At 37.2% G+C, this 27,946-nt stretch overlaps 1 protein-coding gene across 1 annotated transcript in view; it reads left to right on the plus strand.

The window, feature by feature from the left end:
- Positions 1-27,946, plus strand: part of LOC150092596 (phospholipid-transporting ATPase ABCA1-like) — a 982,930-nt gene that overhangs the window by 301,137 nt on the left and 653,847 nt on the right. Inside the window, exons 14-15 of the mRNA XM_090414749.1 lie at positions 12,775-12,977; positions 23,613-23,789. Coding sequence (XP_090270875.1) covers positions 12,775-12,977; positions 23,613-23,789 — 380 coding nt within the window. The remainder of the gene's footprint in view (positions 1-12,774; positions 12,978-23,612; positions 23,790-27,946) is intronic.

The following is a 27,946-nucleotide window of genomic DNA, read 5'->3' on the forward strand; positions in this document are numbered from 1 at the left end:
GCTTGCAGTTTTCTCCATTAAACGGGCAGCCATTATACATTGTCTATGCCACTAGCCTGCAGAACAAGCACACAGGCACTTAATTTAATCATTGGGAACAGTGAAAATTGTAGCTGAAACAGAACTGTCCAACATGATGCCCTGTATAGGCCGGATAACCATAAAGTCAATTTGGAGAAGTCAAGTTATCGGGTATCAGCAGTGGCACACTCAGGATTTAATCTTGGAGGGGGCTGAGCACTCAAGATTTAATCTTGGGGGGGGGGGAGTTGAGTAGCGATTTGAGAATATACACTATGCATTGCATATACGAGCTATGACTGAGCATATGCAGTGATCGCCAATACATGATATCCGTGCTCTCCTCTGGTCCGGCTAGGGCAAACGAAGTAGTGCCCGAACACTACTTCGTTCGCCTTGCATTCACAGCGGCCAGGATTCCAAGAGCTATAGGGTATTCCCACCTTATGTGACCTCTAATTCATAAGTAGCATAGAAATAGAAGACACGACACAACATAAATTTAAAAAAAAAAAAATTAATTAGGAAAAGATTTTTGGAAATTTTTCTAGCGTTTTTAATCTTTTTCTTTTTTGGGGGGAGCCAGGGATCCTTGCCCCCCCCCTCTCTGGGTGCACCAATGGGTATCTGAATGAACTGCCTTCCAGATCTTTGGCAAATAATTTGCCAAAGATCTGGAAGATAATATGGTTGCATTTGCATTTGGCAAATGCAACCATATTATTATTATTATTATTATTATTTAGTAATCTCCATGGAGTCAACAGACTCATCGTGGGAGGCCCCCTCAACCAGCAGCATGTCTATAGTAATGAGCTTTGAAATTATTTACACTATCCGCACTCAGGCAATGCATTCCACTCAATAACAACTCTCCATGTAAAAAATCTACTCCTCACTTCCTTCTTCACTACATCCCTATACAACTTCCAGGAATGGCACCTAATTCTTCCCATCTTAGCATCCAACCAATTTATAATTTCTTCTATATTCATCTGATAGAATCCCTTAATTAACTTCAAGGTCTCTGTCATATCTCCTCTTTTCTTCCTATCCTCCAACCTCTGTAATTCACATTCTCTCAAACTCTCTTCAAGAAATAAAGGGACTGAGTTTACAAACTCATCCCCTTTATTTCTGACTCTGTGTATTAGTATACAAGTATAACAATTCTCCATTCTTTGAGGCCATCCCTTCAAATTTATTTTTATTTATTTATTCTTATGGCAAAAACAGATCAATGTCCAGACCAGAAAGCCAATCCAGGGCCTCATCTGTCACCTTGTGGATGTTCTGCAGGCCACTACCATGAAATTGGTGCCTTGGGCAGTCATTCACAATATGAGTGATCGTCTTGGCTACAGGGGAACAGTCACGATAAGGGTGGTCTGATAGTCTCCATTTATGCAGTAGGTAGCCACATCTGCCCTGGTTAGTTCTGACCCTGTTGATAGATGACCAAATCTTCCTAGGAAAGGCAAACCCAGGCTGCAGAGCACAGGATGGTATCCTCCCCATGTTTCTAAAACATCTCGGCCAATGAGGTCAAACATAGCTGGCCGCCCTTTTCTCAAAAATTATAACAACTGGAAAACTACCAAAACTGTGGCGGGAAGCCAAAATGATTGCTGTGCCCAAACCAGAGAAAGATCCAAATAATGTCAAAAATCTATGACCTATCTCCTTGCTTTGTTCCACCTTTAAGTTTTTTGAACGAATTCTCCTTAAAAGATTTTCACTACTCATCGAAAGAGCATTCCTGATTGAACAAGCTGGCTTCAGGCCCGGAAGAAGTTGCTATATTTGTGTTATCCCCTTTACTGTTTAACATCTATATGTCTGACTTACCACATACCAGCTCAAGCAAATATATATGCCAATGATCTCACGATTCTACACCAGTCTACCTTCTTTGCTGACCTGGAAACAACCTTGAACACAACCTGAACATCCTGGAGGTGTACTTCAAGCAGTGGCATCTGAAGCCAAATCCAACAAAATCTGTGTCCACAGCATTCCACCTGAACAATGCAAAGGCAAATTGACACCTCAACCTCTCTTTCTGTGACGAAATGGTAGAAAATGAGCCTCACCCAAAATACCTTGGATTAAGCGTGGACAGAAACCTAACATATAAAAGGCACATCACCAACCTGTCCAACAAAATTAAAACGAGAAATAATATCATCTCACTGCTTGCTGGAACAACCTGGGGTTGTGGGGCTGATGTCTTGAAGTCATTGGCACTAGCCCTTGCATTCTCTGCAGCAAAATACTGTGCCCCTGTCTGGAAAAGAAGTGCACACACTAACATTATAGACACCCAGCTAAACTCTACCATGCGCACAATTAGTGGGACATTGAGAAGCATCCCTCTCCCCTGGCTGCCTGTCCTATCTAACATTGCTCCACCAAATATCCAGAGAAGACAAGCCTTGATTAAAATATTTAATAAGGTAATGAGCAACCTGCTCCTGCCGCAGACTCTCATAAATCCACCTAGTCTTTGCCTAAAATCAAGAAACCCATTCTGGTCCATGGACAAATTGCCTTACCATCAACACCTGACATGTGGAGAGAACACTGGTCCAACAGTCTTCCAACAAATGGTTTCCTGGTTGAAGATATTAAGTATTTATATATATAAATATATCAACAAGTAAAATTAGTTAAAACTGGATTTTTATTTGGTTATGGATAATTACAGAAATAATGAAATCTATTAATTTCAATCTATTAGTTGGATGCGAAGTAATATGGTCAGGACACGACACTAAGCACGAAGCAGGAGTTGGCTTCCTTCTTAACAAAATAGATTGAGAGGCACTGTTAGGCTACAAACCAGTCAATGAGCGAATCATAGTAGTAAGATTTCAGGCAAAACCATTTAACATATCAATAGTCCAGATATATGCACCCACATCTGACAGCACAGATGAGGATATTGACTTATTTTACAAAGATCTGACAGAGACAATAGAAACAATACCAAAGCAAGATGTGCTAATTATTGAAGGAGATTGGAATGCCAAAGGTGGAATAAATAATGATGGTTGGGAAAGAGTCATGGGAAAATATGGTTTCGGAGAAAGAAATGAACGAGGTGAAAAATTGTTAGAATTTGCTGTGGACCAGGAGATGATGATCTGTAACAGAAGATGCGAACAAAAGGAGTGTAGAAAATGAACGTGGTGATCAAATGATGGGAAAACTGAGAACATGATTGATATGATTAAAAGAAGATGGATAACATCAGTACAGTAGTGTTGAACTTTTGAAGGAGCAAATATAGACTCGGACCATAGTTTAGTGATTGCAAACATCAAGTTGAAATTGAAAAAGAAAGAAATATAAACTCCAACATCAGAATAGAAGAGATACAACAAGAATAAGTGAAGCAGAAATAGGAAGAAGGTACAGAACAGTGTTAGAAGAGAAACTTAAAGTGTGGAGAAAGAAAAAATCTCAAATCTGAAAAGAGTAATGAAGCCAATAGAAGATGCAGTTGAAGAAACAGTACCAGAAGAGAAGATCAAGAAGAAATGGATTAGACAAGAAACACTGAAGTTAGTACAGGAGAAAAGAATGTTGAAGATAAGAAGGGATACATCAGAACAAATAGAGGAGCAATATAGAAGAAAGTGTAATGAGCTAAAAAAATCAGTCAGAATGGATAAGATGAAATGGTTAGAAGCCCAATGCAACAATATAGAACAGTACTATGGAGAGCATAAAACAAGAGAAGTATACAAAATGATCAGAACCATTAATAGAAAGTGGCAACCAAAACAGACCACAATTAAAGATGAAAAAGGCAAAGTATTGATGAATAAAGAAAAAATTGTACAGTGATGGACAAGATACTGTAGTGAGTTATATGAAGAAAAACTAGATTTAGATAGCATTGGGAAATTGACTGAAGAATTGAAGCAGATATCACCACCAGGTGACGAGCATGATATGGACATTTTAAGAGGAGATGTAGAAAAAGCAATAGGATGGCTAAAACACAAGTCCTGTTAATGATAACATCACTGGAGAAATGATTAAATATGCTGGTGAAAGTATGGTTACAGAAATGCACCAACTATGTGATATAGTATGGAAAGAAGGGAAAATGTTAGAGGAGTGGGTGAAATCAATATTAGTTGACAAGTCACCTCGGTAAAGTGATGATGATGATATTGACAGAAAGATTGAGAACACAATTGGAAGCATACCTTGCAGATGAGCAAGCAGGATTTAGGAAGGATAGAACTACAATTCAACAGATTTTGACAATGAGGTTAATAGCAGAGAAAGCTAGGAGAAAAAACAAAAACATATATACAGTAATATCTCGCTAATCCGAACCTCTTTAGTCCGAACCCTCCAGTAATCCGAACTGCGGTTTGAAAGAAAAAAAAGATTTATTTATTACTTATTATTATTTTGTGTACTATTATTTTTATTTAATACTTATTCTTTTAACTATTATTATTTATTTTATTATTATTACAGTACAGTATTTATTTTTTCATACTGTCAATTGTATGGTTACACTGTAGGCCTATTTTGATTTATTGTGTGTTCACGTTTGCTTTTTTATACTGTACAGTACGTATTGTATTGTCGCCATGAATCAACGTTGTCGAGCATCATGGAATAAACTGTGGCCTTCTAGAATTTACGAAGATAACTACGGTGATACATAAAAAGCAGAAATTGAAAACATGCATAATTTGGTTAAAAATATAAATCCAAATGTTGAAATTTCACAAATAGATGTTATGGAATGCATTACAGGTAGAACCGAAAGTGAATTTGAAATCAAATCAGATGCTTAAATTATAAATATGATGCTACAGAATGAATTAGCAGACGATGATGACGATAAAGAATTAGAAGAAAAAAAAAAGTAGAACGTGAAGAGGCAGTTGACAGTTTTAATATGTGCATGAGTGGGCTAAGCAGAATGATACACCATTCCACAAAATTTTATTGCTAATGCAGCTCCGAGAAGAAGCATTCGAAAAAACGTTTAGCTTCCAAGAAGCAAAAGAAAATCAGTGACTTTTTTACAAAGAAATAAAAAAAAAACTTTTTTGTGTGTGTTATTTTATGAAACTTTTTTTTGTGTGTTGTGTACAAGAAAGTTCTATTTTTTATGCAAATTAAGTTATGTACTGAACTATGCAATTTTATTAAATCAGAATCCTCAACAATACATACAAACTAAATTTTTTACTAAAATAAACTTGTGTACTGTATTATTTTTTACGTTTTATATTACAGTACAGTAGCATTTTATCTATCAGTTAATTCATTTATTTACAGAATTAAATTGATGTATCATTAGAATCTGATTATTTTTGTCTTTAGCGCTAGTTATTGTTGCCTCTTGGGTGGGAAATTCGCTAATGCGAACTTTTCGCTAATCTGAATGAGCACAGTTTTTATTAGTTCGGATTAGCGAGATACCACTGTACTTGCTTTGTTGATTTTTAGAAAGCATTTGACAGTATTGACCAGAACGTGACATTAGGAGTTCTGGAATCCTATGGAATTCATAAAAAACTAATAGCTATATTAAAATATATTTATCAGAATGCAGTTGCAGCAGTTAAAATAGGTGATGATTTGGGGAAATGGTTTAGAATAAGCAGAGGTATTAGACAGGGGGACCCAATATCACCAAGCATTTTCATCACACATTTAGAAAGAGCAATGGACAAACTGAAGGAAGATACAAATGGAATATCTGTACACAGAATGAAAATTAACAATCTGAGATTTGCAGATGACATTGTTATTATTGAAGAAGATGAAAGAGAACTACAAAAAACACTAAAACTGTTAAATGAGGAAGAGAAGAGACTTGTGGACTTGTTATGAACTTGGAAAAAATAAAGACAATGGTATTTAGTGAGAATAACATGAAACAAAAGAAGTGGATGGAATCGATATAGAAAATTCACATATTTGGGAAGTAAAATGACGTATGATTTGGACTGTAAAAAAGAAATAAAGATCAGGATTTCAAAGGGAAGAACAAATCTGAAGTCCATGTATAACATCTGGAAAAGTAAAGTGATCAGCCTGCAAACAAAACGAAAAGTATTGGAAACATTCATCTTTAGCCAATGTACTGTATGGATCTGAAACATGGGTAATAAATAAGGAATCAAGAAAAAGAATTTTGGCATTTGAAAGAACTTGTTACAGAAATATTCTAAGAATAGGATGGGTACAGAAAATCACAAATGAAGAGCTGTATCGGAAGATACAACCAAAAGAGAATCTAATGCAGAAGATTATAAAATGGAAGCTGCAATTATTAGGACACATCTGTAGAATGAGTGAGGACTGGAAGATAAAGACATTTATGTTTGGTAAATGCTTTATTAAAGACATTTACCAAATGTCTTTGATGAACATTTTTCTGTGTTTGATAAGCATTTAAACAGAAGAGGTAGACCATACAGAGAATGGATAGACGATATAAAGAACTGGTGTGGGATGGGTGTACAGAAACTGCAACACTGTGCACTGGACAAAGAAAGGTGGAAAAAGATAGTAAAGGAGGCATTGGACACTACCTGGCAGTGAGCCCATGGTTTGTGATGATGATGAGTTGATGAGATTAGTTTCAACACTGAAACCTATGGCTTCTTTTCAGTAAAAAATACATGAAAACAAATGCAATAAAGCCAAACAAACTATAACAGTACAAAAACAAGCTATGTAGGAAACATTACAATATAAACTGACCAAAAACATGTGAACCTTGAGAAATGGCATGAGTTAACTATTGATCAGCATTGTGTTCAGATAGCTGGCTGAAATGCCAGCTATCTGAACACGTCATTCCTATTCCATTGAGAATATCCAGCTGTTCTTCAGGCTTTATGTCTTCAAGTTTAAGAAATAATTCAGCATAAGCTCATGTATTTTTGCTTGATGTCATGTAAAAGCTTACAACAGCTGAAGAAAAAAATAAATAAAATCTGACAGTGAAAGTACCAAAAAAAGTTGTCTCATTCATAACTCTAGTGCCTCTGTAGTGCAATTGGAAGAACGACGGTATGTTGTGCCCTTCGATTAGAAAAGGCCTAAGTTCGATTCTCGTCATGACGGGAGGAATCTTTATATGGACTTTTTCAATTGAAGGTGAGTTAGCCGATCTCATACGGAGGTAGCAGAGTTTTTTCTCCTGGAAACTCGGATTGTTCATCCCACATACAGACAGATCGGCCTTTCAGAACACATGCAATTTACAGACAAAAAAATACTGGCTGTAGTGGTTGTGGGCAGTAGATGGCGTTGATGTAGGTGATTGGTAGTAGAGGTTCTGTGTAGTGGTGGAGACGGAGAGTTGTACAGTGAGTGTCCTCCTGCAATGAGACTTCGGACTCCTTGGAGGTGTCATGAATAATAATAATAATAAACAGTGATTGGGTTTCTAGCACCTGTGTAAACCAGTGGGCACACTTCACCTCCATGTTTCAACTTTTTTTGTTTTCAGATGGTATCATCATAAGATCATCCAAACATAAACATCACACTCAGCAACATTATTCCTTTCTTTCTATATATATATATGATTAAGGCAAATTATTTCCCATTGTTATTCTACAGCTCACACCACGACTCCTGTCTTTTGCTAGAAAGAAGAATTCTCAGTATCTTAGCTAGCCAACAACGCTTCTAGTTCCTCACCTAATTATGCTCAAAACCTGTGCTGCAGAATTAACACCTATCCTACATAATCTATATAATTTTTGTATCTGTTTGACATTTACCCTAAAATTTGGTAGCAAGTAGTAATATTTTGAATAATAAAACTATTCAAGTCTTCCTGTAAGGCCACAATATCTTCACTACACTTCATGGTTCGTCCCAACTTTGCATTATCTGCAAACAACTGAATATCTCCATCCAAATCTTTGCCAATATCATTAATATACAAGTTAAATAGTAATGGCCCTAAAACAGACCCCTGAGGCACTCCACTAGTGACTTTCCTTTTCCTGGATATCGCTCCCCCATACACAACTTGTTGATACCTATCAGATAGCCAGTCTCCAATCCAATGCACCAATCTAATATCCAACCCCATCTGTTCTAGTTTGACTGTCAACCTATCATGAGGTACTCTATCAAAAGCCTTTGCGAAATCCAAGTATATTACTGTGTATCCTTTTTCTCTGTCCAATGAAGCAGTCACTTTATTGTAATAAGTAAGTAGATTACTAAAACATGATCTCCCTTTAGCAAATCCATGCTGTCCATCAAAGATAATACCATTGTTATTAACATAACTCTGGATCCTAGTTCTCACAAGCTTCTCCAACAACTTAACCACAACATTTGACACACAGATAGGCCTATAGTTTGATGCTTGAGTTCGATCACCTCCTTTATGAAGTGGCACAATCTTGCCCTCCTTCCACTCATTAGGAAATTGACCGATTGCAAGATTCATATTAAACTGAATATGAACTCAAAGCAGGTGTCAACTCCCTGGTGCATTCTTTCAGAATACGTGGTGATATATTATCAAGTACCACAGCCTTATTAACATCTAGTTTACTCAACTCCCCATACACCTCTTGCTCACATACAGTCAGTCTCTCCTCCCCATCAGCTGCTCTCAATCCCTCCATAAAGTCATATTCACAAGATTGAAAGATCTTTATGAACTGCTCATTAAGTATCTCCACCACACATTTCACATCAGCTGTCTTTATACCATTTTCTCCAATCAGTGTCATCCTTCCATAATTATTCTTTCTTTTGCTGGCTACATATTGAAAAAACTGCTTAGAATTCTTTTTGGCTTCATTAGCCAACTGCTGTTCATACCTCTCTTTAGCTAACCTCACCAACCAAGTCACCCTCCTTGCTTGGTCTTTGTAGACCTCATGGAATTGGTTATTTCAACTTCTCTTATGCTGCCTCCACAATGCCCTTTTTCTGTGTATCACATGCTTAATCTCTTTATTCATCCATCTCACACTCACCTTATTTAACCTTCTCACTTTTGGAATACATTTAGATATTGCATATACTAAACAATTTTTGAAAATCCCCCAAGCTGCATTGATCTCTTTTCCAGCTAACTCCTCATTTCACACTACACCCACAAGCTGTCTCCTGAGCTCTTCATAATCACCCACCTTGTAGTTCCACATATACCCTCTTCGCACAAAGGTCCTTACCTGGGTGGTCGGCAACCACCCAGGTAATCACCTCATGTTCGGTCTCACCAATTGGTGTATGATTTGACACCTCATTTATAATTACAGCCTCTGATGAGATGACGAAATCCAAGAAAATGAGTTTCTTGACTGCCTGTTGCTATCTCATCATTCCAATCTATATTGCCATAATTAAAATCACCCATAATTATCACCGTTTTCTTATTTACTTGGATAATTTGATTGTACATTTCATTATCACCACCATCTACATTACCTGGTCTATAACAACATCCCACCGAGTATTTAATTCCATTCACCTCTGTATCTCACACCATACTACCTCAAAACCACTGGTGCTATTTCCCTCTTGCATCTCTACTTTATATGGACATAACTCTTTCTCTATTGTCGTAGCACTCCCCCTCCCTTTTTACCCCTTCTATCTTCACGAAACACATCATACCCTTCTATCTCTATTCCTGTCAGGATGTCATCCTCTTCCAACCATGTCTCACTTATTCCGACAATCTTTGGGTGAACAGATGCAATTAGTGCAACCATTTTATCTGCTTTGTTTCTTATACTTCAAGCATTTGTATATGAACGCAACAGCTCATTTCTGGATCTACAGCTAGTTCCACTGATACCACTCACTCGATGTGACCTCTCCATGCTCAACTGGGGCCATTTCCCTTTCTACTTCTTCATTTTAAAACCCTTTTTTATTCCAACTGTTTCCTCTTGATCCCTGGTCATCCCATTCCTTTCCTACCTACACATGCTCACCTCCTTTTGGAGCATCCACCTTTCTCATGCTGTGTACCCCTGTCCACCCTGAGCCTCCCCGTTTTCCTGCTCCTCTTGCACACCCATCATCCATTCTCTCATTTTCTATACTCATACTCATACCATAACCACTCAAATGCAGTCCATCACTCCTATACAGCTCACTTTGTCCCTCAAACTCATTCCACACATTAACAAACTGTACTCCCGTCCTTTCACAGATTTCAGCCAGCATATCATTCATAATGCTTGTTCTCCGCCTCATTTCACCACAGTTATACCTAGGCAACACGTTAACTACCCTTCCTGTCACACTATTCTCTTTTATCCTTCTAAGCAGCCTCCTGATATCCATTCTGACACACTCTCTGTCCTCTCTCAAATCATTCGTACCTATTAATACTATTAACTCTTTTGCTCGCTCCTGCCTCATGTCCTGTGCCTCAATCACTCTTCTCATTTTAGTGCCTGGAAAACATACCTTGTGCATTCTATCCTCCAGCACACCTTTAATAATGGAGTCGCCATACAATGCCACTCACTCATTTTCATTAACTCTTTCATTCCATCATTATTTATTTTAATAGTGTTTGATTAATTTCATTCCGCATCCATTTCATTTCTTGCCTCATTCAATCCAATTCAACTTCTGAATCTCGCGACACATTCTCTCTATCATTCAATCTTTCTAACTTTCTAACTCTTGACCCCCTCTTCTCACTTTCACTCTCATTCATCCTTCTTTGTTTCTGTACTTTCGGTCCAACATGTGTCCAATTTTCAGTATCATTCTTCCCATTTTCACACTCATTCATCTTTCTTTGTTTCTACTTTCAGTCCAACATGCGTCGAACTTTCACTCTCATTCATTCTTTTTTTGCTATCATCCATTCTTTCGATTTTTTTCACTTTCGATTTCTGCGTCATTCCCTTTCTAGTTTCATTCTTTCTCTCAATTTCGTTTCCTTCCTCCACTCTCACCTCACTTTCGTTCCTTTTAACATCCGTTACGGTTTTCAAATCGCTCTTTTTCTTTGTTATTGATCTTTTAACATTTCTTCACCTCTCTTTCTCTTTCAAACGTGCACTCATTTTCTCCGTGACAATCTCGCTACTAACACTTTCTGTCATCAATTTGATATTTTCATTCATCAATTCCTCATTCAGGTCACACTTCGCACACACACCCTCCTTCCATCCTCACCAAATATCCACAAATCATTTATATAATCGAAAGAATACATATAACAGACCTCACACTTAACGAAATGACTAAAATCTAAATTAAAGTCATGGAATGACAATGCCACCACCATTTTTTGCAGGTTACTAAGTCTAATAATAACGATTTCGTAATTAAGTTTTGGCAACAAAAATCCCCCACACTGATAAAACTGGTAGTGCACAACGTTTACAGCCTCTCTTACTTAAACAATTATGCATATATATTTAATTATTTCTAGAAAACTTATCCCAATCAGGAGCTCTTCTTATACATGTCACTTCGCTTTACTCAAGAGCACCCTCTCATCTTCTAATGTACAAGAAGTGCAGTGGTGAATATACTTCATGTACAAACTCTGTTTTTTTACACTTGCATAAAGGATTATAAAGGATTGGCAAATATAAGAAGAAAAAAATGTTCATTAATGCATATAACTTTTAGGAAATTTGAACTATCCAATGCCCAAAACTTTTTCCCTTATTATGAATTCTTCTGGCATTAATATATATAAAATGCACTATCCTCTTTGGTTGACACCCTCCCTCATACTTTGTATTGACTCTCCCACTTCCTTCAAGTATACCTATTCCCACACTCATCTTCATTCTTCCCCATAAAAAAACGTCCGTTTCCCTAACTCCCTGCCTCCAAACTCCCACTGAACAGTAATTTCTCATGACACTTTGAATTCATTTAAATGCAAGCCACCACTCCTTTTCATCCCTGAAAGTCATTCCATACATCTACAAACTCCACGGTATTCCTCCAGGATAATCTGTTTATTGACTTATTTGAAATCAAGGCCCTTCTCAGTTCATATCCATGAAACCTTGGCAGCAGACTCATATTCATTACTCTTTTCCTTTTCTCATTCAGCTGTAGCAGAAAAGGAAGAGAATGAATGTAAGGTCCCTAATCTCTGCCATAGGAAAACATGATTTCACCATATTCTCTAAAGCACTGTGCTGTCTTGCATTTTCTCATTATGAGTACAATTATTTACTTTATTTTCACTATCTCTCAGCTTTTCTACATTTCTCTGACACTATTTCCTATTATTATTCTTCATTACCTGCCATATTCTTAAGCCTTTTAACTCATCAATTTTCAGTTGATTGTTTTAGCCCTTTTCTCTATCATTGTATGAAACAATGTGTACTTTTCCTTTTTCTACAAGATGTTCTGTCATAGTTTCAGTTTCTCTGCATGTTTTGAACTTTGTTCACCAGTGACATCTTAAGTACACATCCCTGATAATATTTATCTTTCATAAGCTTTTAATTGATTTACTTCTTCTTGTACATTTTCCATGTGAAAATGTCATTATGTGTTGAATCACAGGTACTATTTATACTATTTATTACTAATTTAGTTTGTTGTATCTTTGCAAAATTATTGAGTTATGATTGTTAAAGTTTAAATGATTTTACAATGATCCAAAAATTGTGGTGCATAGTTATTCTGTGATGCAGTGAAATATTTAAAACAGTATTAAGCTATAAATGTATTCACTAAATTGAACTGAGTTCCAATATGTATGTTTCAATTTTCTAATTATAGTGTTTTGAAATGGACAGATTTGAAGGTTATGACAATGAAGATGATATTGTGTATAGAGGACTAGAACTTATTAGAGACAATAAGCTTTGGGCTGGGTTAATATTTCACAATTTGGAAGGAAGAGATACTTTGCCTCCTTATATTAAATACAAAATTAGAATGGCAGCAAATAAGGTTGATACCACAAAAAAACTGGAAAGCAAGTAAGTAATTATGTTGAATGTAAAAAGTTTACAGAAAATTACAGTTGAAGTCAGAATGTTGAATGTCACCAATTAATATAAAATTTAATGAGTAAGAACAGTTGTAATCATATTGCTAATCTCAGTAAATAAGCAGAACATCAGCTAGTTACATAAACTGTAAGCAAACTTTTGATTATGGTAGTTAACTTAATTCTGTTTTTGTTAAGAATAAGTAAGTAAAGTATCATGACTGATGAAGTGTTAGAGGTGAATGAGGAGAATGTATTCAGAATATTGAGTAGGCTAAATGTCAGTAAGTCAGGGAGACCAGATGGAGTTTCACCTCAGGTTTTAAGGGAATATGCTGTTATTATTATTATTATTACCACCCTAAGACCTCATGGAGTCAAAGACTCATCTGGGAGGTCCTTTTATCACACAGCTCATCATACTGTGTTTTAAACACATTCAAACTCTTTGCAGACACCACATTCTCAGGCAAGGCATTCCAATCATTCACAACTCTGCACAAAAAAAACCTGCCTCTCACTCCCCTGCTCACACCCTCTTTATACAGTTTCCAGGGATAACCTCCGGTTCTCCCCTGATCTCCCACTGTAAAACTGTAACACTGTAAAACTTCTCCAGCATTGATCCTAAAACAACCCCTTACCAACTTATCGGTCCCTGTCATATCTTCCCTCTTCCTCCTGTCCACCAGACTCTGCAAATTACATCTTCTCAATCTTTCCTCATACTCAACATTCCAGAGGTCAGAAACTACCTTAGTCAGTTTCCTTTGGACCCTTTCCAACATGTCTTCATCCTTCTGAAAACCCGGTGACCAAATCTTGGCACAATAGTCCATGTGTGGCCTAATCAAAGCCTTATACAACAGAACAAGAATCTCCCTAGCATCATTCCCAGAAGCCTTTGTGTTGTCTTCAGAATTTTGGTGATGTGTCCCCTAAATTTTAGATCCTTATCCACTATCACCCCCAGATCTCTTATTTCCTCTACTTCCAACAATATTCTCACCAAGCATAAAATCTGCATCCCATCTTTGTTTTCCAAATTTTAAAACCTTACATTTTGCAACATTGAATTCACATCCCCATTTCCGTACCCAATCACTCAATCTATTCAAATCTTCCTGTAAGGCCACAACATCTTCACTCACTTCATGGTTCATCCCAACTTTGCATCATCTGCAAACAACTGAATATCTCCATCCAAATCTTCACCTATATCATTAATATACAAGTTAAACAGTAATGGACCTAAAACAGACCCCAGAGGCACTCCAATAGTGACTTTCCTTTTCCTCGATATCGCTCCCCCATACAACTCGTTGATACCTATCAGATAGCCAGTCTATAATCCATTGCACCAATCTGATATCCAACCTCATCTGCTCTAGTTTGACAGTCAACCTGTCATGAGGTACTCTACCAAAAGCCTTTGCGAAATCCAAGTATATCACTGTGTATCCTTTTCCTCTGTCCAATGAAGCAGTCACTTTATTGTAATAAGTAAGTAGATTACTAAAACATGACCTCCCTTTAGCAAATCCATGCTGTCCATCAAAGATAATACCATTGTTATCAACCCAACATTGGATCCTAGTTCTCACAAGCTTCTCCAACAAAAAAAACCACAACACCTGACACACAGATAGGTCTATAATTTGATGCTTGAGTTCGATCACTTCCTTTATGAAGTGGCACAATCTTGGCCTCCTTTCACTCCTTAGGAACTTGACCGAGTGCAAGACTCATATTAAAAAAATATGTCAAGGCAGGTGTCAACTCCCTGGCACATTCTTTCAGAATACGTGGTGATATATTATCAAGTCCCACAGCCTTATTAACATCTAGTTTACTGAACTCCCCATCCACCTCTTGCTTACCTACAGTCAGTCTCTCCTCCCCATCATCAACTGCTCTCTATCCTTCCATGAAGTCACATTCACGAGGTTGAAAGATCTTCATGAACTGTTCATTAAGTATTTCCACCACACATTCTGCATCAGCTGTCTTTGTACCATTTTCTCCAATCAATGTCATCCTTCCATAATTATTCTTTCTTTTTCTGGCTACATATCAAAAGAATTCCTTAGAATTCTTTTTGGCTTCATTAGTCAACTGCTGTTCATACCTCTCTTTAGCTACGCTCACCAACCAAGTCAAGTCACCCTCCTTGTTTGGTCTTTGCAGACCTCATGGAATCGGTTATTTCCACTTCTCTTATGCTGCCTCCACAATGCCCCTTTTCTCTGTATCGCATGCTTAATCTCTTTATTCATCCATCTCACACCCACCTTATTTAACCTTCTCACCCTTGGAATACATTTAGACATTGCATCTACTAAACAGTTTTTGAAAATCCCCCAAGCTGCATTGATCTCTTTTCCAGCTAACTCCTCATTCCACACTACACCCACAAGATGTCTCCTGAGCTCTTCATAATCACTATTGAACTCATCATGCCATTAACTTGGCTGTTTAATGAAAGTCTTGCAACGGGGGGCAGGTTCCCTGAGCTTGGAAGGAGGGAAAGATTTAGGCCTATATGCCTAAATATATAACTATATAAATTATATATAATTATAATATATATATATATATATATATATATATATATAAACTATAGGCCTATTTGTATTTCTTCTGTAGCTGTTAAGATTTTGGATAAATTGTTAAGATCTCATATACAGAATTGGGCAGGTGATGATAATATTATTTATGCAGGCCAGCATGGATTTATTAAAGCATGCTCTTATTTTAATAATCTAGTTACCTTTTACAATAGAGTAACAAAAGCTGTGGATGAAGATGAGGCATACACTGTCATTTTTTTTGGATTTTTCCAAGGCATTTGACAGAGTACCACATGACAAGTTGATTATTAAGTTGCAACATATGGGTTTGGATATCAGGTTAGTGGATGGATTGGTGATTGGCTCTCTGATAGATATCAACAAGTTGTATGGGAGGGTAGGAAGAGTACAAGTGAACTTCCACAGTTTAATCCTGGGACCATTACTGTTTAATCTTTATGTCAATGATATTACAGGATTACAGGGAGATTTTCAGTTCTTTGCAGATGATGTGAATTTTGGGAGGTGGGTAAATGAATGACAATATTAGTTTAATGCAATTAAATATAAAGTTTTCAAATTGGGATCCTTCATGTGGGATGCTTCATAGTCACTTGGTGAAATTATACTGGAAGAAGTAGAGTAAGCAAGGGAGCTTGGGGTGATTGCAGATAGAGATTGAAGATTGAAGTCCTGAAGACATATTGCAGAAGTTGTGAAGACATCTCAGAGAATTGCAGCAATTTTGAGGAGAAAATTGACCATGAGAGATGCTGTTTCATTTTATAAAGCTTTGATAAGACCACATCTGGATGCTGATGCTCAGATCTGGTCACTGGGATTTGAAGAGATGAAGTAACCTTGTAAAGGGTGCAGAGAGAGAGATAACAAAAATGATATCAGGACTGTACAATGCTGATTATGAAGATAGACTGAGGGCATGCAGACTGCCGAATTTTTGGATAGGCAAGGGATATTGGATATGGTTGAGACGTTTAAGCTGTTAAAGGGATATTATTGTGTTAATACAGAGGAGATTTTTTATGTTTAAGGACAAGGACAGAAGACCATCCTTGGAAGTTGCAAAAGAAGGTGATAGTAAAAGCAGAAGAAGTAAGTTTTTTTGCATGGTGATTAGTAGGAGGGAGCCTTCTCAGTGCATTGCCTGAGAAGGCTGTGAACGTGTAAACTGGTGATGAATTTAAGGAATGGCATGATAGACTTTGTGTTGACTAGCGTTGACCTCCCATGATGAGTCTTGCGACTCCATGGTGGTCAAGAAAATAATAATTATTATTGTTATTATCGTAATAATCTCCCAAGTAATTATCCTCCAGGAAGTCAGGGACTCATCGAGGAAGGCTACCTACTATACACACCAGCTGTCATACTTGTTCTTGAATTCATTCATACTATTTACACACACCATCTCTGAGAAAAAATTGTAGATCTCATTCCTTTCTTGATGGCATTTAGCTTCAGCTTCCAAGGATGTCTCCCATGTCCTTTATTCACTCTCAATAAAATGAAAAATTCTATCAACTGAAGTTCTGTATGACCCTTTTAGATGTTTGTAAGTCTCAATCATATCACCCTTCTTTCTCCTGTTTACTAGTGTCTGCAGTCTACAAATCCTCAATCTGTCTTCAATTTATTCTGCAATCCTGATATAATTTTTTAACACTCTGCTTTGCACTCGCTCCACTGTCTCAGATTCAGCACCGAAATAAGGAGACTAGACCTATGTACAATAGTCCAAGGGAGATCTTAGCAATGCCTTGAAAGAGGCAAAATAACCTTATCTTTACATGTCAAAGTTTGTTTCAACATTGCAGTTATCCTCTGAGTTGTATTTGCACTATTTGCTATATGGCCCCTTGAACTTCACCTTCCTATCTACTAAATCTTTAAGATTCCGAGCTCAGTCATTTTCTTATAACATAATCCCATTCATATAATGTGACATTGGATATCCAATCTCACCGAAGTGCATGACTTTATCTTTTACTAACATCAAACTGATAGCCACTTTTCCATGCCCACAATTCCAGCCTATTCAAATCATTCTGCAAGTACTGCATCCTGATTAGCCTTCTTATCTTTCTATTATCAGCAAAATAGCTGTATGTCACCTGTCTAATTCTTTCCAATGTTATTAATGTACAGACTGAATAATAACAGTAGACCAAGACTGATGCTTGTGGTACACTACTAGTTACCTTAAATCTTGCATACTCACATCCCCCATATACCACATTTTTATATCTCTCAATCAGCCATCTTCTTATCTATGCTAATATTTTATAATCCAATACCATATTTTCAATTTATGCAGCAGTCTTCCATGCTGGATTCTCTCAAAAGTCTTAGCAAAATCCAAAAGTATAATGGTGTATCCATTCTTCTTCTTCTTCTCAAACTGCAAAGTAGCTTGAGAAGAAGTAGGTAACATTATTATAGAATGTGAGCAAGTTGCTAAAACATGACCTTTCCTTAGTAAATCCATGATGATATGATTATACATCCATTTCACCCCTATTCTATTTATTCTTTCAACACTAGAGACACATTCTGATATTTCATCATTTAACTATTTTTTAAACTCTGCCCATGCACTGTCTATATCCTTCTCATCTAACAACTGATACCATGGTGCAGAATCCAGTCATAATTTTTTGCGAACCCTGACCAACTTTTCCAAAATCTTTACCACTCTAGAGATACCAGTAGGTTGATAGTTGGATTCATCAGTCTTTGCACCACTCTTGTGCAATGGAATTACCATACATTCCTTTTCTACTATACATTCCTGCTAAGATTCAAATTATAGAGCCAGATTAAAGGAATAGCCAGTTCAGCTGAACAATCTTTTAGCATCTGTGCTGATATGTGTGATATCTATGCTGATGGGAATCCGTACCTGTTGCTGAATTCATATTCAATTTAAGCAATAACTTTAGTATATCTTCCTCCTTATACACCTGAATTTCTTCCTCAAGTGTAGCGGTAGCATGGAGCTCAGTGTTGCACACACTAGGTGTTTATTTATTTATCTTATGGGGGAAATACAAGATATTATTGAGCAAAACTATATACAGAATGATAGTTCAATTAACCAGTTGATGGCACTGTGTAAGCATAAATGCAAATTCTGGAGTCCTCCAGGAAAGGAGTGTATGGACAGTCATAAGTAATATGCATGGTTTGCACAGTACCACACACACACACACACACACCAAAGGGTGACTGTGAACTTCCCCATAGAGTTGTAATAATTGGCCATAGCAACCTTGTCCAGTCATAAATATGTTTAGCTGATCAATGACTTATTTTAATGGTATTAACAACACCAAACAATTTTATCAAAAGATGTTTTATTAACTGCTTATAAATCAGCATCATCAGAGCACAACTTTCAAATCAGCATCATCAGAGCACAATACAGCTCGTATATAAGACAGTGAGTAAGTGAAACAATACAATTGTAATGAACAAAAGATTCTTTTGTCCATTAAAAGATCTAAAGTCCTATTTTGGCACTCTCTAATGTTGTAAAAAAATATATTACATATATGTGGGAGTTACTCTTAAGATAACAGTCTCCCAAATTTTTGGCAAATTAATGCAACCATATTTGTTCAGGTTATCAGAATTCTTCAAAGCCATGGCTGATTCAAAATATAATCTTTCAGATCTGTAATGACTTCTAAATAGCACATTCGTTTCTTTTATCTAATCCTGTGTGAAGGGATGTCCATAGCATGGTCTGCCAGTCCTGACTTGTCATAATAATAGTAGTGAATGTATTTTTTATGTTCTTCCAGGCAGATGTTGACTGATCTTCTTGTTTGCCCATAGTTGGCCAAGTCACAGTCACAGGGAACTTCATACACTTCAGCATCTGCTAGAGGGTGAAGTTTATCCCTAGGCGAGTGGATCAGAGTTGCTAGTTTAACATGAGGTTTGAATATGATGCGCAGGCCATGTTTCATCAGTATTTTACTTTAGCTATCTATTCTGATGTACCTCTAACATAGGGAATAGAAATGGTATAGTACTCCCACCCTTTGTAGAGCTCCACTTTGCTTTCTGCCAAGAATAGTTGATTCATGCTGAAGGGGAGAAAGAAATGAAGGATGTACGAATTGGTCGCCAACATGCGAAATCACGTGCTTTCTTGTCTCTCGCTGTACTAGTTTAAAAACTACAATGTTCATAAAAGAAAAGCTAAATTTTCCTACCTGTAATAATAAACAAACTCATCCCAGAAGACAGATTGATTAACCTATTATCAGAATGGATTCTCCTTTTTTGTGACATGTGCAGAAGTGTCGAAGGGTCACGAATCTGCGGGCATACTATAATGTTGTGTTCCTGTGTATTAGGAGAGGGAGGGTAATGGGGCTATATAGTATTTTATTTATTTGTAGGAATTGTAGCCATTGCCCAAAAATGTATGGTGCAGATATTTGAGTTCTGTGGACAGAGCTGTATCTTTAGAACAAATGGGTTTGGCTCTGTGTGTAAGTGTTTTTAAAATGCCATACTGTTGGACTGGATGATGATATGACTGTTTATGTAGGTATCTTCCTGTGTGTGTTGGCTTTCTGTAAATGGAAAAATATAGTGATCCATCTGAAAGGCAGGTGACTAATGTGTCAAGAAATGGTAAACATTTATTAGATTCTTTTTCCTACTGTGAAGTGGATTTTGGGATGTTGACTGTTTAGGTAGGTTACAAACGCATCCAAAGTGTGTTGTCCATTGGACCAAATGGCAAAAACATCCTCAGCTTAGCATAACCACACTAGAGGCTTGTATGTAGCTGTGGTAAGTACTTTGTTTTCAAAGTGTTCCATGTAAAAGTTTGCTAGGGGAGGTGGGGGGGAACCCATGGCAGTACCATTAATCTGTTTGTAGATTTTTCCTCCCATGTAAAGTAACCTGCATATATAGTAAATTTGAATAATTCAAAGATATCAGGGGGAAATTTAAACTTGATCAAATCAAGAGTGTCTATATGTGGTACATTGGTAAATGAAGAGGTGACATCAAAACTAATCATTGTCTGAATTTTTAAGGATATAATTTTTAACTAGTGATTTGAAATGGACTATTACAAAAGTATAGGAGAGATAGGAATGAATAGGAAGATACGTATTATTATCAAATTCTCAATCTCTCCTCATAATTCATATTCCACAGTTCTGATATCATCTAGGTTGATAGCTTTTAGCAAAAGACATTTATTAGTTGAACAATCTTTTCTGTACTGCCTTCTGCATACCATCAGTATTGATGAGAGTTATTCTATCATGTTCATTCTTTCTTTTAATTGCAGCATAATGATAGAATTATTTTGGGTTGTCTTTAGCTTGCAGAGCCAGTTTCTTTTCTCAGACTTACGGAAAGTACAACTGTTGTACTTTCTGCATGACAGTTGTAATCATCTGGCCTGCTTATAATTTTCATAACTGACATCATCCTTGTGCAAATGTATTCCTTTGATATCATCTCTTTCTTAATAAAATTACACATCCATTTCATTCCCACCATATTAGCCCTTCCAACTCTAGATACACATTTCAGTATTTTTCTCAATGCTTCTCATGCTGTCTTGATATCATTCCCATTTAGCAACCAATACAATGTGAGATAGCCTGCTTTGTGGTTCAGCATGAATTTCCGCACAAATTTTCTAAATGGAACATCTATATACTTAGCTACTTCGCAGGAGAGTACGGTATGATCATTGTCATCATCTGGAGGAAGAACAGTTACCTCTTAAACTGAAACCTCCTTTTACACTATAATCTTACACTATATTCAGCTGTCTTGCAACAGCTGAATAAATTTGCCTTCATTCTTCTCGTGAGATTTCATTACTGCCAAATCAGTATTCTTGTGATTAAAGTCACCCATAATTATTGCTTGTTTAGCACCCATCTGGTTGATTTGGCAATGCATTCATTGTCTCCAGCAACTGATCTATTAGGCCTTTAACTGACCCCATCCACATATTTGATCTTATTAGATTCCACTTCACACCAAATGGCTTCATACTCAATGATACATGGAAAACTGTTACAAATAATGCAGTGATATCTGTCTACCCCTTACTGGGCTAAAATCATCTGACATTAGCATCACACCTCCTCTTCTTCTTCTATCTAGCTTTCCTTTCTAAAGATACTGTACCCTTAACTCAAGGCTAGTTAGTCCATCTGCCTCTAGCAGCCCGGTCTGACTAATGTTAGTAATCTGCAGTCACATCACTATTATTATATTGTATCTCCATGGAATCTGGACTCTCACTGTGGATGACCCAAACTAACTACCTCTGCTTAAACTCATTCACTGTCAGGGCACTCGCAACAAATTCTGACAGTCCATTCCACTCATTGATCACTCTCCATGCAAAAAATCTGGTCTGCACACCCATTCTAACCACACAACTTCCACAGATGGCCCCTAGTTTTTGGACTACTTGTCATATATTGAAAAAAACGTTATGCACAAATTTTATAAATCCCCTTTAGTATCTTAAATATTTCTGTTATGTCCCCTCTTTTCTGCCTATCAACTAAATTTTGTAACTCACAAACTCACAACCTCTCCTCATAGGGAGCATTCCACAGATTATTACCAACTTAGTCCCTTGTCTCTGAATCTTCTCTACCACCTCCTGGTCCCCAAGAAACCTCATCTGTGCACAGTAGTCAAGATGTAGCCGGAACATAGCCTTACAAAGAGGGATAATAACTTCTCTATATTTACTTGTTAACATGTTTTTCAACATCCTAGTAATCCTTTGAGTCATTTTACCAACTTTTGCAATATGTCCTCTGAACTTCAATTCTCTGTCCATCATTATCCCCAAGTTCTTAGCCTCAGTCAGCTTCTTTCAATCCAGTACCATCAATATGATTCACTGTATGCAACCTTTTCCACCAGAAGTGAAAATACATCATTTTGTATTTTGCAACATTAAATTGACAACCATTGGCCTTTTGCCCACAATGCCAGGTTACATAAATCATCCTGCAGGATATCTACATCACTTTTATCTACTATTGCTCTTGCCTGTTTTGCATCATCAGTAAATAATTGAATATTCCCTCATAAATCTTTCCCTATATCATTGATATACAAATTAAAGAGTAGTGGCCTTAATACAAAACCCTGAGGTACTCCACTGTTCACACTCATTCTACTAGATTCTTCTCTGCCATACTACTCTTTGGTGTCTGTCTGTCATGCCCCTTAACCATGCTACTAACCTCATATCCATTCCCATTTGCTCCAACTTTTTTGTAATAGTTTTCCATGTGGTATTCTGTCAAATGCCTCTGTAAAGTCCAGCAATATCATGGTGTAGCCATTTCCTTTATCCAATTCTGCTGTCACTTTATTATAAAACGTGAATAAATTAATGAATAAATCTCCCATGTTTAAAATATCTGCAACAAATTTGGCTATCCACTTTGTCATCTTTTTTACTACAATGGATTAAAAATTCTGGATGGACACCATCAAATCCTCAAGACTTTCTTGGTTTTATTTCTTTAACAGCCAACTAAGCTCTTCTTCAATGAATGCTGAAGAGATATAGGAGAGTCAACAGTCTGTCTTTTCAAAATAGATAGGTTATTCTATAAGAATTTGGAGTTAAAAGTTTAATATTATTTACTAATTCATGATAAAATATTCCAGAACTAATAAGTATACAGGTTTTTTTAAGGAAAAAACAACAACAAAACATTATAAGATTAAATTGCTTTTAGTTAAAAAAAATGTTTTGATTCATCGACTATCATAATGAATAAGATTTTCTCATGTCTTCCTCCTCATGAATTTATGTACATTATGATAAAACATAGGATTAGTAATAGCTATTCTATGTTGTCCTCAGCAGAAATCAGGAGGTACTTACCATTATTATTAGCTTTGTTTTATAATGGCAAGACTCAGCTGGATTTAGTTTTCATTCTTTTTATAATATAAATATAATGAAAGATTTCAATATCTGTTTTAAAAATTATATGGTATTTTAGGATTTCCCGACCAGGTCCTAGAAGAAGACCAGGACTAGAATTAAAGTATATAACATATGGATTTGCCTATCTGCAAGATATGGTGGACCGTGCTATTATACAGGAACAGACAGGACAGTCACTCAATACAGGTGTATATTTACAACAGTTTCCATATCCTTGTTACATTTTTGACCAGTAAGTATTTTCTGTATACTTTATTAGTAATAATGTATTTTTAATTCATTGATTTAATACTATTGTCTGGGTACCATCATTGTTCATGTACCTCCTTTAGAGGACTGCTTGCACACATCATGGGATGGCACACTCAATGCACACATCTGTTACTTCTCTTCAAATTCTTTCATTGATGATGCATTGACCACCCTCATCAGCAACCCATTCCATTTAGTAACTATTATAAGATAATTTCAGATTTTATACTATTCTTAATAAGCATGATTTCCCAATTTCTCCTTATTCTCCTTCTTTCTGTCATGTATTGAAAACTCTCCTCTCTGTCTTTCCTTAAAAAGGAAGTAATAACGATTCTTCTTATTACTATTATTAGGGCAGGTTCAAGGTTTAGAGGTGCAGGAGAAGAATGTGTTCCAAATACTAAGTAATCTGGATGTCAGTAAAGCTGTGGGACTGAATGATATTTCACCACGAGTTTTGAGAGAATGTGCTATGGATTGACAGTGCCTTTGACCTGGCTTTTCAATGAAAGTCTGGCTGCGGGAAAGGTGCCCATGGAATGGAAGGAAGGTAAGATAGTGCCATTGCATAAGGGCAGTAGCAGACTGGAAGTGTCTAATTATAGGCCAGTTTGTTGTGTCATCAGTAGTTGATAAGATCTTGGAGAAAGTAGTGAGGGACCGTATACAGCATTGGGCAGATGAGGGTAATGTTATCTGTGAGAGTCAACATGGATTTGTGAAGGGGTGCTCTTGTTTTAGCAATATGCTAGCCTTTTATGATTAAGTTACAAGAGCATTAGATGAGGGAAAGGCATATACTACCATGTTCCTAGACTTAGCAAAGGCATTTGACAGGGTGCCACATGATAAGCTGATATTCAAGTTGCAGCACATGGGTCTGGATGTCAAAATGGTCAACTGGATTCAGGATTGGCTGCCCAATAGGTATCAGAGATTTGTGCCTGGTGGAGCAATATCAAAGAGGCAAAAGGTTACAAGTGGGGTTCCACAGGACTCAGTACTGGGACCTATATTGTTTAACCTTTATATCAATGACATTCTCAGTGGATTGCAGGGGGATATTCAGTTGTTTGCGGATGATGTGAAGCTGGGAAGGGTTATTAGTAATAGTGCAGATGTGGTAGCCCTACAAGAGGATTTGAATAAGCTAGATAGACGGGAAATGAATAGGGGTGTCAGTTTAATGCAGCAAAATGTAAGGTCTTGAGGTTTGGGACACATCGATGGGATGTTGCATACTCTATAGGAGGAGTTAAACTGCAGGAAGTAGGGGAGACAGATCTGGGGTTGATGATTGATAGAAACTTGAAATTTAGGGGACATATTGCAAAGGTATTGAAGGTAACACAGAGGATTACTGCAATAATGAGAAGGATACTGACCTGCAGAGATAAAACAGTTATCATTCCGTTGTATAAGACTCTGATTAGACCACACTTCGACTATTGTTCTCAGATCTGGTCCCCAGGATTTGAAGGGGATAAATTAACTGTGGAAAGGGTACAAAGGCAGATAACAAAGATGGTGTCAGGACTGTACAATGTTAGTTATGAGGATCGGCTGAGGGGGGGTGGGGTGGACTGCAGAGTTTGGTGGATAGAAGAAGGAGAGGTGATATGATTGAGACTTTTAAACTGTTGAGAGGTGGTTACAGGGTTGACACTGGGGAGTTCTTTCGCTTGGTTGAACAGCAGGAAATAGTCATGACAAGGGGCCATCCCTGGAAGTTACGAAAGGAAACTGTGAGAAAGAGGGTGAGGAGTGGTTTCTTTGCATGGAAGGTGGTTGAACCATGGAATTCATTGCTTGATAGAGTGGTGAAAGTGAGAATGGTCAATGCGTTTAAGGAGTAGTATGATGGACTTTGTGTTTCATAGGATCTCTCTCTCGATGAGTCTTGATAGACTTGTGTTTCTTAGAAAGGACCTCCCATGATGAATCTTTTGACTCCATGGAGGCTTGAATAATAATAATAATTATAATTATTATTATTATTATTACAGGCAACTCCAAGGAGTCCTTAGACTCATCCCACCAACACACCTGTTCTGAAAAATTTCCTTTGAATTAATCTTTTAAAAACCTTCTCAGTAATTTGTATGTATCAATCATATCATCCCTTTTCCACCTAATGACCAGTATCTGTAACCCACAAATCTTCAACCTGTTCTCATAAGATTCATTCCATAGACATCCTACCATCTTGGTCACTCGCTTCTGGATCCTCTTCACCTCCTCTTCATCACCAAGAAACCCTGGCACCCAGATCTATGCAAAGTCAAGATGGGGGTCTTATTAAGGCTCAACAAAGAGGAACAATAACCTGCTTGTCTTTGCTCATCAAAGTATTCTTCACTAACCAAGTTAACTAATGAGTTGCTTTATCCACTCTTGCTGTTTTCCCCTAAACTTTAACTCCCTATCCACTAACCACTCCCAAGTCTCTGGCTTTGTCAATTTCCTAGAGTACAATTCTACCAATGTAGTATACAGCTGGTAATCTTTTCACCCCAAAATGCATAAACTTATACTTTGCCACATTAAACCGACATCCAATTTCCTTTGCCCAGTAACAAACACTTTCCATTATTGTCCAAAATAGCACAAGTTCTAAAGCCAACATTTTATTATTATTATTATTATTATTATTATTATGTGACACCTCCGGGGAGTCCAAAGACTTATCGAGGGAGAGTGTGCCAACAACATCGAGCGATTGACCCCGTCCAACTACTAACCTTGCTCAAACTTAATTTTTTGCGTGAGCCATTAGTAGCAGAGGCTCTACCTCGCCCAACCTTTCTTGAGTTGTAAAGTTAAAAGCCTGATTTCTAGAAATGGAAACCCTTCTGCCTGACTAAAGATTGACTAACTTGGGAACTAACTAAAAATGCTTAGAAAAATCCTCTAGTCCAACTAGAGTTAAACTAATAATGGTCTTTTTTTCTGGTAGCTTAGTGCTATGGAATCAAACGTCTTTTCCACAGAGTTACACAAACACCTTGGTATACACTGCTTTATAAGAAGTCAATGGACATCCCCATGGGCAAGGTGCATCATACCATGTAATGAGTCGTGTTTGTAGCTGATATAAATTGGAGGAATATTGTGCTCGCAAGTCAGTGCAACTGTGTCCAGGCGAAATGGCTGCAATCAGGGAACTGACAGAGTTTGAAAGAGACATTGTGATAGGATGACATGTTGCAGGCCTATCTGTTTGGCAAATTGTTGACACATTGAACCATCTCAGATCAACAATCAGTGATACCATCCTGAGATGGAGATGGAAGCACAAAGAATGCTATGAAGGATAATATGTAAAAACCACCATTCGTCGACTAACATATTAAATGTGAAGTTCCAAAATATGAATCTGCACAAAAACATCGAGAATCGAGGCTCAAAACATGGGTTTCCATGGTAGGACCACAATATGCAAGCTTGCATTATTATTATTATTATTATTACCACCCCAAGACCTCATGGAGTCAAAGACTCATCTGAAAGGTCCTTTTATCACACACACAACTCATCATACCGTGTTTTAAACACATTCGAACTCTTTGCAGACACCACATTCTCAGGCAAGGCATTCCAATCATTCACAACTCTGCACGAAAAGAACCTGCCTCTCACACCCTCTTTATACAGTTTCCAGGGATGACCTCTGGTTCTCCCCTGATCTCCCACTATTCTCTGTAAAACTTCTCCAACATTGATCCTATAACAACCCCTTACCAACTTGTAGGTCTCTATCATATTCCCCCTCTTCCTCCTGTCCACCAGACTCTGCAAATTATATCTTCTCAATCTTTCCTCATACTCGACATTCCAGAGGTCAGAAACTACCTTAGTCAATCTCCTTTGGACCCTTTCCAACATCTCTTCATCCTTCTGAAAACCCGGTGACCAAATCTGGGCACAATAGTCCATGTGTGGCCTAATCAAAGCCTTATACAACGGAACAAGAATCTCCCTACTTCTACATGTTGGTGTCCTTCGCATCATTCCCAGAAGCCTTTGTGTTGTCTTCACAATTTTGGTGATGTGTCCCCTAAATTTTAGATCCTTATCCACTATCACCCCGAGATCTCTTATTTCCTCTACCTCCAACAATATATTCTCACCAAG

The sequence above is a fragment of the Typopeltis vanoorti genome, chromosome 25, assembly GCF_054136105.1.
Source record: "Typopeltis vanoorti isolate ZY-2024b chromosome 25, IOZ_Tvanoo_1.0, whole genome shotgun sequence".
Taxonomy (NCBI): Eukaryota; Metazoa; Arthropoda; class Arachnida; order Uropygi; family Thelyphonidae; genus Typopeltis; species Typopeltis vanoorti.